Source organism: Colletotrichum higginsianum, chromosome 8 (genome assembly GCF_001672515.1).
Source record: "Colletotrichum higginsianum IMI 349063 chromosome 8, whole genome shotgun sequence".
Lineage (NCBI taxonomy): Eukaryota > Fungi > Ascomycota > Sordariomycetes > Glomerellales > Glomerellaceae > Colletotrichum > Colletotrichum higginsianum.
The window spans coordinates 1,545,781-1,556,811 of record NC_030960.1 but is presented as its reverse complement, the minus strand read 5'-3'; the positions used below and the strand labels follow the sequence as shown (position 1 = coordinate 1,556,811).

The 11,031-nt window shown below is 59.4% G+C and overlaps 5 protein-coding genes across 5 annotated transcripts; 2 read left to right on the top strand and 3 right to left on the bottom strand.

Moving 5' to 3' along the window:
* Positions 1–913: 913 nt before the first annotated feature.
* CH63R_11434 (Serine/threonine-protein kinase prp4) lies at positions 914–1,184 on the bottom strand (the record flags this gene model as incomplete). Its single annotated transcript, XM_018306408.1, has 2 exons — positions 914–1,127; positions 1,171–1,184. 2 exons carry the CDS (start codon positions 1,182–1,184, stop codon positions 914–916), a joined length of 228 nt encoding a protein of 75 aa, XP_018153249.1.
* A 695-nt stretch (positions 1,185–1,879) lies between these two features.
* On the bottom strand, positions 1,880–4,289 carry CH63R_11433 (Serine threonine-protein kinase prp4; the record flags this gene model as incomplete). Its single annotated transcript, XM_018306407.1, has 3 exons — positions 1,880–2,257; positions 2,325–3,208; positions 3,260–4,289. 3 exons carry the CDS (start codon positions 4,287–4,289, stop codon positions 1,880–1,882), a joined length of 2,292 nt encoding a protein of 763 aa, XP_018153248.1.
* An 853-nt stretch (positions 4,290–5,142) lies between these two features.
* CH63R_11432 (Translation machinery associated TMA7) lies at positions 5,143–5,532 on the top strand (the record flags this gene model as incomplete). The annotated part of the gene is made up of 3 exons (XM_018306406.1): positions 5,143–5,164; positions 5,249–5,338; positions 5,438–5,532. 3 exons carry the CDS (start codon positions 5,143–5,145, stop codon positions 5,530–5,532), a joined length of 207 nt encoding a protein of 68 aa, XP_018153247.1.
* A 1,173-nt stretch (positions 5,533–6,705) lies between these two features.
* On the top strand, positions 6,706–7,794 carry CH63R_11431 (hemolysin III family channel protein; the record flags this gene model as incomplete). The annotated part of the gene is made up of 2 exons (XM_018306405.1): positions 6,706–7,302; positions 7,402–7,794. The coding sequence occupies 2 exons, from the start codon at positions 6,706–6,708 to the stop codon at positions 7,792–7,794; spliced, it is 990 nt and encodes a 329-aa protein (XP_018153246.1).
* Positions 7,795–7,989: 195 nt separating this feature from the next.
* CH63R_11430 (Transcription factor tfiiic complex subunit) lies at positions 7,990–10,284 on the bottom strand (the record flags this gene model as incomplete). Its single annotated transcript, XM_018306404.1, has 2 exons — positions 7,990–9,041; positions 9,114–10,284. 2 exons carry the CDS (start codon positions 10,282–10,284, stop codon positions 7,990–7,992), a joined length of 2,223 nt encoding a protein of 740 aa, XP_018153245.1.
* Positions 10,285–11,031: the final 747 nt, after the last annotated feature.

Here is an 11,031-nt window from a genome sequence, read left to right as displayed (position 1 = left end):
GTCCCGCCCCCCCCTCCTAAATCCCATCCCTTCCTCTCCCCTAGAACACATGCGATAGTATTCGCACCAGCCTGTCCGGCCATGTGGGCGGCCCCCGTCAGCTCAGCGTGTCCAAGACAACGACGCAGTTGAAAACACACACACAGAGACACACCCATACACACCCATACACATACACACGCATACAGTGACCAGAGAGAACGGCCGAGAGACAAGCCGACTTCGTGCGCCCTTCGTACAAAAGTGATCGGGTGGGTCGTCGGACAAGTAAAGTGGTAAGGAGGGGGGGAGGACGGGCTCGGCGGGCAGAGTTGGGACATACATTGCATGGAGAGGACACGCACAAGAGAAGAACATTTCGGACCTGGAGAACATCCCAGACTGCTGCAGCTTCCCGTGCTTGCCCACCCCTCATATTTGGACTTTGCAACGGTAGCACGCGCGCAATGCGACTCGCCCCTTTCGTACAGATTCCAGGCCGTGATACAACCCGGTTCCCGCCGGTAGTTCGGCGATGATGCTCCCTTTGGGGGGGGGTGGGCATGAGATGGCTGAGCTGAAGGGTCGTCGCATGGGAGGAAGTCAATGGGTATTCCAAACGATCTTTTCGTCACTTCGCAATGTTATCATGACCAACTGGCGCGATGGGTTGAGAAGAAGCGGTCTGTTGTGGCAAGCCCTGTAGGTGGTTCAATGTTACCATTGCTCATCTTCTCTTGTTGCTCTAATACAACTTCGTCGTACAAACTGTCTCCGAGAATACCCCTCTCGACCCGGTGGCGTGCGTCATGCGCGAGCGTACGGAGTAAACCCCGAAGACCATGTCAAATAAACCCAACCCGTAACCTCATGCTACGACCACCCCGAAAGGCGTCTTCCAAGTCGCTAGCCCGTGGCCACGACAGACCACCCCCTACCGCTTCGACGGGGCGACGACCCTCGCCGTAAAGAAGGGATGCTTCAGCGCGTCGGCGGGCTTGATTCTCTTCTCCGGGTTGAGCGTCAGGCAGTGCTCGAGCAGGTCGACAAAGTGGTTCAGGTCTCTAGTCTCGGCGTCGTTCATACCCGCCGACGCAGCGAAGAGGCGGGTGCGCAGATCACGCGTCGGTTTGACGACGGGAAGGACCCTAGCAGTTGTCTGTGTAAAGCAAGACGGGGGGATTAGCTAACTCCTGCAAACACATGGGGAAGTGTTGCTGCTATTTTCAAACGCATCGGATGTCAAATATGGGGGGGTCGAGTCGACAGAAAGAAGTGTGTGGGCGGCGGGTCCTCATGGCGGCAGGTCCTCATGGCGGCAGAAACATATCTTGTCAACTTTGACATATCGAACTGACGCGCTGAACCCTTTGTGCAGAAGGAAAGAGGGTTAAACAAGGGGGAGGGGTGTGGGTGGGTATCTTGTGGGCAAAGTGAGGTGACAGGACCGTGCCAACACAACAACCTCCGAAACAGCCGCCCGAAGTTGGGATCGTTCTGTTCGCCGGCGCTTCCTAAAAGGGGTTCTTGAGCGAGCAAGCCATGCGAGTCCGAATAATCCGGAAGAATCAGCCACTCGCCACACGCTGGTTGTCGTGGCGTCTGTCGATGACCATCCCGGCGGCCGAGGGGCATCGCGTCGCGAGCACTCCAGGTCCGCTCGGACTCGGCGGCCCGCATAATGTGTGAAGGATGATGCATAGTCATGTACAGCCGCGCCTCAGCGCCTACTGCCGCACCTCCATCCCCTCTTGGTGGCCATAATAGTACCTCGGGGAGCATGATTGGTTCGTGGGCTGTGGGCATGAAACGAGCCGAACGCAGAAGTGTTGACAGTATGAGGAGAGGAGGAAAGGCAACAAAAGAAAAACAAGTAGAAAGCAACACCACAACAAGCCGATTAACGTACCTTTCCAAGCGCCTTGTCCCGCTCCATGCTGACAAAGTTGCCCAGTTCATCAAAGTGCATCGCCGCCAGCTGCCCTCTCTTGTAAAGCTTGGGCGTGATCTTGCCTCGGATCTCCATGATGGCCTTGAGCATCTGGTTATTGCTGTCGCCCGCGAAGAGGATCTTGCCCGTGTACAACTCGTACAGCGTGCAGCCGATGGACCACATGTCGATCGAGTAGTCATAGGGCATGCCAAGTATGACCTCGGGTGCTCTGTAAAAGCGACTGACCAGGTACGGCGTGATCTCGTTGTGTGCCGTAGCCGCGTCCGACTTGTCGATACCGGTTCCGAGGTCGCAAATCTTGAGCACACTCCGGTTCTCGTTGACCTAAGGAGGGACGGACCGGGTTAGTGGGAATCCTCTCACAACGGCTCGGGAACTTAGAAATACGTACTAAAATGTTGTCAGGCTTGAGATCGGCATGGATGATGCTGCATTTCCGCATGTGAGCAAGACCGATGAAGATCTGGTGGGCGTACGCCCTCGTCGCGCCCAGGTTGATTCCGACATTGTTGCCGAACTTCTTCAACACCTCTCGCAGGTTCAGGCTGAGGTGTTCAAACGCCATACACAGGTGGCCCTTGTGATCAAAGTGCCGCTCAAACTTGACAATGTGTTTGCGGTTGTCCGGGTCGGCGTCGTTGAGCTTTTGCAGAATGGCAATTTCGGTGAAGCCTCCCTTCCTCAGCGCGTCGTTGTTTCTCATGATCTTGATGGCCACCAGCTTCTTGTTCGTTACGTCTACGGCCCGCGCGACGCCGGAGAACATGCCCTTACCCAGAGTGGACTGGACCTGGTACCGACCGTTCATGATCTCACCAATACGGATCTTGTAGTAGCCATCCTTGTCGTCGCCCTCGAGAATGGCGCCGTTTGGCGGGGCGAGAGCTGGCGAAGCTTTGCTTTCGTCCACCACGGCCACCTGGGCAGGGTTAGGAGCAGCGTACTTCTCATCGTCAAAGTCTTCGGCAAACATGTCGAAATCGCCGTCATCCTCATCAGCGCCCGAGGGCTTCTTCGCCGGTGCTTCCTGGGGTGGTTTCTGAGGTTCCGCCTCCGTCTGAGCATCGGGGGCTTCGCCGTGCACACCAACGTTACCGTGGCGCATTTCGTCACGTCTCTCGTCTTCCTTCATGTCGACGGTCGGGTCATAGTCTGCTGCAGAGGGCCCATCTTCTTCAGTGACCTCGCCGCCCCCGTGGGTGTTCATGAGGTCGCTTTCGTTCACGATGTCAATAGCCCCAGGAGAGCTCCCATCTCGAGCGGGCGATTCAAAATCTGGAATGGTCAGCGGGGGCCATGAGAGCAAAAGGAACCCGGGGTTCTCACCTGTGCCTGGAGTACCAACGTCGCCTGCAACCGGCGTGCCAGGTGTACCCTCTTGAGCGGGGGAGGATACGGCCGACTTGTCAGCGGCGTGCAGTGCATGAACGAGCAGCGGAGTGGCAGAATTGGACTTTGCCAGCAGCTCGTCACGACGTCGCCGCCGTCGTTCAATCTCGGCCTCCTCGTCGATGACGACTGGCTCTTCCGGCTCGTCGTAGCCGTGTTCGGGCTCGACCACCTGCGGCGCGCTGCCTTCGGGCGTTAGCAGGAACCGAGTCCTCTTGGAGTAAGGAGAGACGGACGTCTGGTCCCGAGAGCGAGACGCAGCAGAGTTCCTGTCGTCTGCAGAGTTTTTCACAGGTTTAGCATCGTCTCTGGAAGCACGAGAATCCTTTCCTACAGCGGCCCCGTTCGACCCCGTGCCTCCGTTGCGGGAGTCTCGGTCTCTTTGCTCGTCGTACTTCAAGTCTCGGAACGAATCGGCGAGCCTGTCGCGGCCGCCGTCTCTGCTGTAGTAATTATCGCGGCCTCCTCGGTCGTTGCGCGGGGGGCGGTAGGGCGATCTGGTGCGGTTGCGCGGCCGCTTGTCTGGGTAGCGGTCTCGCTCCCGGTATGTGTCTCTTTCTCCGTCGCGGCTCCAATTCCTGTCACGGCCATCCTGACTGTGGTTCGAGCCGCGCGAGGGCGGGCGGTCCAGGTCTTCGTACGAGACGCGCGAGCGGCGGTAGTCGTCCCGCGGGCCATCCTCGTAGTGCACGCGGAAGCGTCGTGTATCTTGGCGGCCACTGGCAGCGTAGTCGCGCTCGTCGCGGGCGCGCTTAAAGCCACGGGGCGGGGGCGAGCGGCTCCGTCTCGGCGGGTTGTGGTGCCTGGCGGCATTGTCGTGTACGGGGGATTTGGAGGCCGAGTATCTATCTCGGGTTCTGTCTTGACGGTCAACACCGTTTCCTTCAAACTTCTTCGGCAGTGAAGTTGCCTTCAATTCCACGGCGTCATGCTCCATGATCTCGCCTTCGTCCGAACTCGACGTCATGTTGCGATGATGCGACACGGCAAGCGTGGTTCCACGACCTGCCAAACGTCTCTCTCTCTCGTCTTAAATGTTGATTGCAGCAGTATCCGCCAGAGGAAGAGCCCCCTAGGTCTTTGCCCGCGATAAGCAGCAGCGACGTGTCAGCAAAGATCAACAGACGAGCGATGTGCGGCAGGAATTGTTTGCGAACCGGATGACTGTGTCGACTCAGCTCATGGGGGAAGAGGGAAGCAAGGCGACACGAGAAAGCCAGAGGGCAACCAATGCAAAGAGGGGGGGAGAAGAAGAGGGCGATGATTTATGCAACGTCAAGGAAGAGTGCTGCTGCTATGTGTCGACAACTGGATGGATGTGCGTGGGTATCAGCGATCAAGGGTCGAAAGAGTTTCCTGCCTTGCGGGCGCTGATGATGATATGCGACAGATGAGTTTTGGTGTTGACGCAGCCAACCGGAGAAATCAAGGCGACAGCGACGGCGACACGGAACCGAGCCGACGTCAAGGCCACACACAGCAGCTGGAATGTTCCGTAGATACCCCGAGTACACTAAGTGGATCCCTCTTTTTCCTGGCCCATGCATAAATGCATATGTCTGGCGGGTATGTGTCTAAACTATGAGATTCCACTCTAAGCGGGGACCCTTCATTCCCGTAGACCGATTTCTCCAAGAGGGGCAATTTTCACCCCACGTCCGACCGTCTCTTCGCGCCGCGCTTCCTCCTCTCCCTCTCCCCTTTCCTACCTTTACGACTCGACAACCTCTGCGACTCCAGCCTTGCTATCCCCCCCCAAGCATTCTCCGCGCCCAAGTTGACCTCCAAGTCCCAGATACCCCTCGACAAACTCAGCAACAATGGGTGGTGCATCCCGCGAAGGTTCGTTTATGGGCTCCCTTTCCCTTCCCTCTCCTGCAATCCCCCCCGGCGCCCTGCTGACAGGTTCTCCTTTCTCACCTCCAGGTGGCAAGGCCAAGCCCCTCAAGGCCGCGAAGAAGCAGGCAAAGGACCTCGACGAGGACGACCTCGCCTACCTCGAGAAGAAGCGCGCCGGTAGGTCACACTGACTGCTCCAGACACTTTTTATTTTATCTCAAATGTTCATTTCCCCCGACTTGCGCGCATCGACACTGACCCGACGATCGCAAACAGAGGAGAAGGCCCGCAAGGAGCTCGCTGCCAAGGCCGGCGGCAAGGGACCTCTCAACACGGGCAACCAGGGCATCAAGAAGTCGGGCAAGAAATAAACCCATACATCTTGAGTTGGGAGTGAAACCCTGACGCTCGCGAGAGCGGGAGAGGCGATACGGAGTCACACGAACAAGCCTGCGCGCATCGACATTTTGACTGGTCTTCTCGGAAGCCAGGGGGGAGGGAAACCGGCGCCAGAGCGCCTTCTTTTTTACATACCTACACGAGCATGCAATGAAATGAAATTAAGGGTTCTTGGGCACGATCTTGAAGAACAAGGGCAAATGCGGAAACAATCGCCGCGCGGGCGCACATGGGTGATGCCGGCGGCGTTGTGACATGTGGCTTTTCATGCTGTTCGCGTTCCCAAACACGCGATGCCAAACACCGTTTGACTCGAGCTTCTCCAGGGTCTTTCTCTGTGGGTTTTGGTTAGGTACGAGAGAGAGAGGGAGTGGAAAGAAAGAAGAAAAAAACTGGAACAGGGGAGTCTCTAAACAGTGGAAGGGCTGCTCCTCGTAGCAAAGATTTGCATGTTGGTCAGGGACATGCCGCTGCAATCCCGCCCGAAAACCCCACCAACAAGTCTCCATCCAGTGTCCGCCCGTCTCACAGTCGGAGAGGCTCGTGTCTGACTGTACCTGCCTGACCTCTTGAAATCTGTTCCCCGTCCACCGTTCGGTGTGCGGTGTATCCCCCCCCTACCGCGGGCACAATCTGACCGACGGCCCGACAAGGTGGCGCCGGCGGTGGTCCGTTCCCGACCACTTGGCACCAGCTGGGAGCTCCGAAACGGGGCGCCCCCGACGATCCAAACGGGGGGTCTCGGACGTGTCGCCGAACGAAGGGCGACCGACTCCACGCGTTACGCCTGTTCAAGCATGCGTGCGGATGGAAAATATGGAAAAGAGAGAAAAAAAAGTCCCAACAATTCCCATCCCACCAAGCCTGCTTTGCACACGTACCTGTTCCCTGCAGTGATGGTCTGACCCGCTGCTACTGTCACTCGCGAACCGGCGCTAGCTGTCATTGCAGATACCTGGCCGTGCGTGCCCTTGTTGAACGGTCCAACTGGTTCAAGATATCTCAACGGAGCCATTAAATAGAAGCAACCTCTCACAGCCTGAGTTCATAGACTCATTCTCACCTACAAGAAACAACATACTTCCTTGCATAAATAAAGTCCAAAAGAACCGCCACTCACTCTCTCGGCAGGAATACGCACAGCAATGTCATCGCCCAAACCCCCTCCGCCCCCTGCCTCCGAGGGCGCATCCGGCGTCAGGAACCGCGCCCGCCGCCCGTCCGCCGCGGAAACCCTCCTCTCGTCGGTGGAGTCGACGGCCATCCGCCTCGAGAAGAAGGTCGAGGACGCTCTCCTGGTCCTCTGGGACGATCTCCCCTCCTGGCGCCGCGACAACGCCTACATCCTGACGGGCTACCGCCGCGCCTCGGGCTCGTACCTCGGCTCCCTCCGGTCCCTGGCCTACCTGCACAACGAGTCCGTCAACATCTGGTCCCACCTCGTCGGCGCCGTCGCCTTCCTGCTCGCCGGCCTTGTGCTGTACACCACCGTCGCGCCGCGCTACGCCTCGGCCGCGCCCGCCGACGTGCTCGTCTTCGCCTGCTTCTTCGCCGGCGCTATCTCCTGCCTCGGCATGAGCGCCACCTACCACGCCGTCTGCAATCACTCGCCCGAGGTCGCCAAGTGGGGCAACAAGCTCGATTACTCGGGCATCGTCTTCCTCATCGTCGGCAGCTACGTGCCGGCCATGTACTACGGCTTCTACTGCCACCCGTCGCTGATGCGCTTCTACCTGTGGACGGTGAGTCTCTACCCTTGCCTTGTGCCCCCCCCTTCCCCTTGCCCGTGCCTGTGTGATCCCGGCAGTTTCCCAGAGACGAATCCACTGACGACTGACCAGATCAACCTTCTCGGTCTCGGCTGCGGCGCCGTCTCCTGGATCGAGTTCTTCCGCTCCCCCGAGTGGCGCACCTTCCGCGCCTGCATGTTCGTCGCCCTCGGCACCTCGGGCGTTGTGCCCGTCCTCCACGGCGCCGCCCTCTACGGCCGCGCCGAGATGGAGGCCCGCATGAGCCTCAGCTGGGTCGTCCTGCACGGCGCCCTGTACATCTTCGGCGCCTTCCTGTACGCCGTCCGCTGGCCCGAGCGGTCGTTCCCGGGGACCTTTGACATCTGGGGCAGCTCCCACCAGATCTTCCACTTCTTCGTCGTCGCCGCCGCCGCGACGCACCTGTACGGCATGGCCAAGGCCTTTGACTACCACCACACCGTCCGCGGGTCGCTTTGCTTGTAGACTGCTTCCTGGCGCCTGGCGCACAGTTTATTGTTGTTGCTGTTGTCACTGTCCCGTGGGTGAGGAGAAGGGTTTAATGTGTCCACGAATAGAGAAGTCATATAGATGTGTTTTGTGTGGTTTAAATAAAGGGTATCATTTTTCACGCGTATGCCTCGCCCCAACGACCCCTGGCGATCTGGTGCTCGTCATCCCCTAGCATTCCAACCCGAGATCCATCACCCTGACCAATCCCGACGCCATCGCCACCGCCGCCCAGCACGAGTACTCCCCGTTCGGGTTCCACGCCATGGTCGTGATCCGCGTCAGCGGCTCCGAGAGCACCGCCCGCTTGGGGTCCGCAAAGTGCCCGTCCCCCTCCTCCGCGCCGCCTTGCACGTCCGCGTCGTCGTCATCGTCGTCTTCCGCCCCGGCCTTGCCTTTGGCCTTGGTTTTGGTCTTCTTTCCCTTCCCCTTCTTGTTCTCCTTCTTCTTGCCGATGGCGCCCTTGGTCTTCCACGTGTCCACCTTGGGGTTGACGTTGGGAACCGGTCGGAAGCCCTGTAGGATCCTCGATGCGCCGCGGCAGCGACCGCCTGCGTCGCCTCCGTCGCCGACCCGCTCCAGCACCGGGCCGGCGAGTCGCGCGCGGGGGATGTACTGGTGGTCGACGACCTTCATCTTGTGGCCAAAGTGGTGCTTTGACGCAAAGATGCGGTTGGACGGGTTCGCCGCCCAGACGGTGCCGTCCATGTACCCGACCAGCACGAAGGGGTGGTGCAGCCCGGCGGCGAGGCACGTCGGCAGGCGGTCGCCGTCCATGGCCTTGCGCACCTGGGCCGCGTACCACCGCGAGTGCACGAAGCCGACGGACGCGTTGAGCGGGTTCGCCGACGGCACGACGGTGAAGAAGCCCCGCAGGTGGTCCTGCCACTGCAGCAGGTTCGGCTGCGGCGTGATGGCGAAGCAGGGGAAGCTGGTGCGCTCGCACGAGGGGTCCGAGAGGTCGACCAGCGTCGTGTAGCCGGCGACAGGCGTCGACGCGACGAGATACGGGTCGGAGGGGTACGCCGTGTCAATGTGCATGACGCGCGTCGAGTGGACGTCGTGGCGGGCGAGGAGGATGCGCGGCGAGACGGACCAGAGGGTAAGGGAGCCGTCCGAGTGGCCGAGAACGATGCGGTTCGTGTTGACCCAGGCGAAGCACGTGGCCGTCACGTCGGTCTCGGCGGGGAGTCCGAGAGATACAACGGGGGTTTCGAGTTTCGCTGGCGACTCTCATCAGTATATAGCGCTCAGGGGGTGTTCAAGAGGGGGGATGGGGGGAAGAGTGTCTTTACTGAAAACATCCTGCTCATCGTTGTGAATGTCCTTGACTACGACGATGTAAACCTGACCATCGCCACAAAGAACTGCAAGAAGGCCCATGGCGCCGTTCTCTCGGTAAGGGGTCGGACACCACTTGAGCCTTAGGACTCTACCCCAGTCGAAGCAGACAGTTCTAGCAAGGCGTGCCGGCCGACCGAGGGGTCTCGTGATGCCGTCGTCGCCCTTCTGGCCGCAGAGCTCCCATAGCTGAACGATGCCCTTCTTCTCGTCGTACGCATCTTCGAAATCCAGCTGCTGGTCCGTGTGCGGGATGACAGCGAGCGCGAGAACCTGCGCCTCCTGCCCCGTCCTCCTGGCCCAGTCCATGCCGATGACGATGCCGCCCACGTCAAACATCCACCCCGCCGACTTCTCCTCCTCGGCCTTTTCGCCCGTCAAGGGTAGTCCTGACATGGTGAGCGCAACACCGCCGTACGGTGCGATGTCGACCTCTTGCTGATCCGGGTACGGCCCGATCACGGAAACCAAGTGGCCGCCGGGATCCAGCCGGTACTGCGCGGCCTCCTCCGTGCTCATCTCCCTCTCCCCACGGCTCGCTCCCTCGCCGTCCCCTAACCTCGCAAACCATGATTTCGCGGCGCGGTCTTGGTCCTCGACGAACCCGGGTTCCAGCCACGGGCTTGGCACCGGAGGCGCGGGCCCGTCGGGCAACTTGCTCGGCAGGACTGGGTACCCTGCCCACCGGTTCAGCAACCAGCTCGCAACGCCGACAGCCTCCTCCTGGGGCCCGTAGAAGAAGTCGAGGACCTGGATGCGCTGGCCCCGCTTCAGAGCACCGGTGTAGTGCCTCGTGGGCCGCCCATCAGCGTGATAAGTGCCCAGGGCGGCCATATCCGTCGGCCTTTTCCTCAGGCCGGCAGAGCTCGTGTAGGCGGGCCGCTCGTCTTCGTCATCGTTATTGCCGTTGACGTCAATGACGAGCTGGGAAGGGTCCTCGGCCTCGAAGTCGTCGTCGCCGCCATCGACGTCCATGGGGTCGTCTTCATCGTCTTCCGGGTCCGGCGGCGGCGCCTCGAAATTTTCGTCGTCCGAGTCGTCGTGGGCCTCGGGCGGCTCACCATCGGAGCCGTAGTCGATGACGGCGATCCGTTTTGTTTTGTTGCGAGGCCGTGTCCTCACCATTGTGACGCGACGACTGTGACCTGGTCGTGTGCGATCGAGACGAGGTGAGGAAGTGGGTATGATGAGAGTGAGTGAGAGTGAAAGTGAGTTGAAAAATGGAGGTGAAGCTCGGATTCTCGATTGGCATATACACTGTTTGCACGGTGCGGGGCTGTTGGTCACAGCGATAGGTGTGGAGTCACAGGTGAGGAAAAGGCGCCTGTGGAGGCCGTGGAGCTTCGCTGACAGCAACACGATGGGCCAGAATACAGTGTGGAACTGAATCCACACACCTCGATATCCCATGGTCCATCCTCCCGGAATCCAACCCTCCACCTGCACAGAAACAAAACTCGGCCCTCTCATCACAAGTCAGGGCAGAAAGACAACGATGAGCCGCCATCCAAGTGTCAACTCTTCCCGAAATCAAGGCCTCTTCTGAAATGGTCAACAGTACAACAGCCCTCGCTAGTCTTCTTTAGAATCTTCGCTCAGTCACAACGGATGGAATGAATCTCTTGGGAGTTACAGGGAGGCGGCAAGGCAGAAAGCAAGTCCTCAGCCTGACATTCTTCGTCACAGCAACCCAAAGCATCACGTACAGCCTCATCGTCCTGGGCCGAGTTCAGCGCACAGACTACACTAGTCTCCGAGGAACAAACAGTTCATCCAGGTATTACCGAATCATGTCACAATCAACCAACCTGATCCTTCCGAGAGAGAGAGAGAGAGTCCGTGTTAGGCAGACATCTTGGCTCTCTGCTTGTT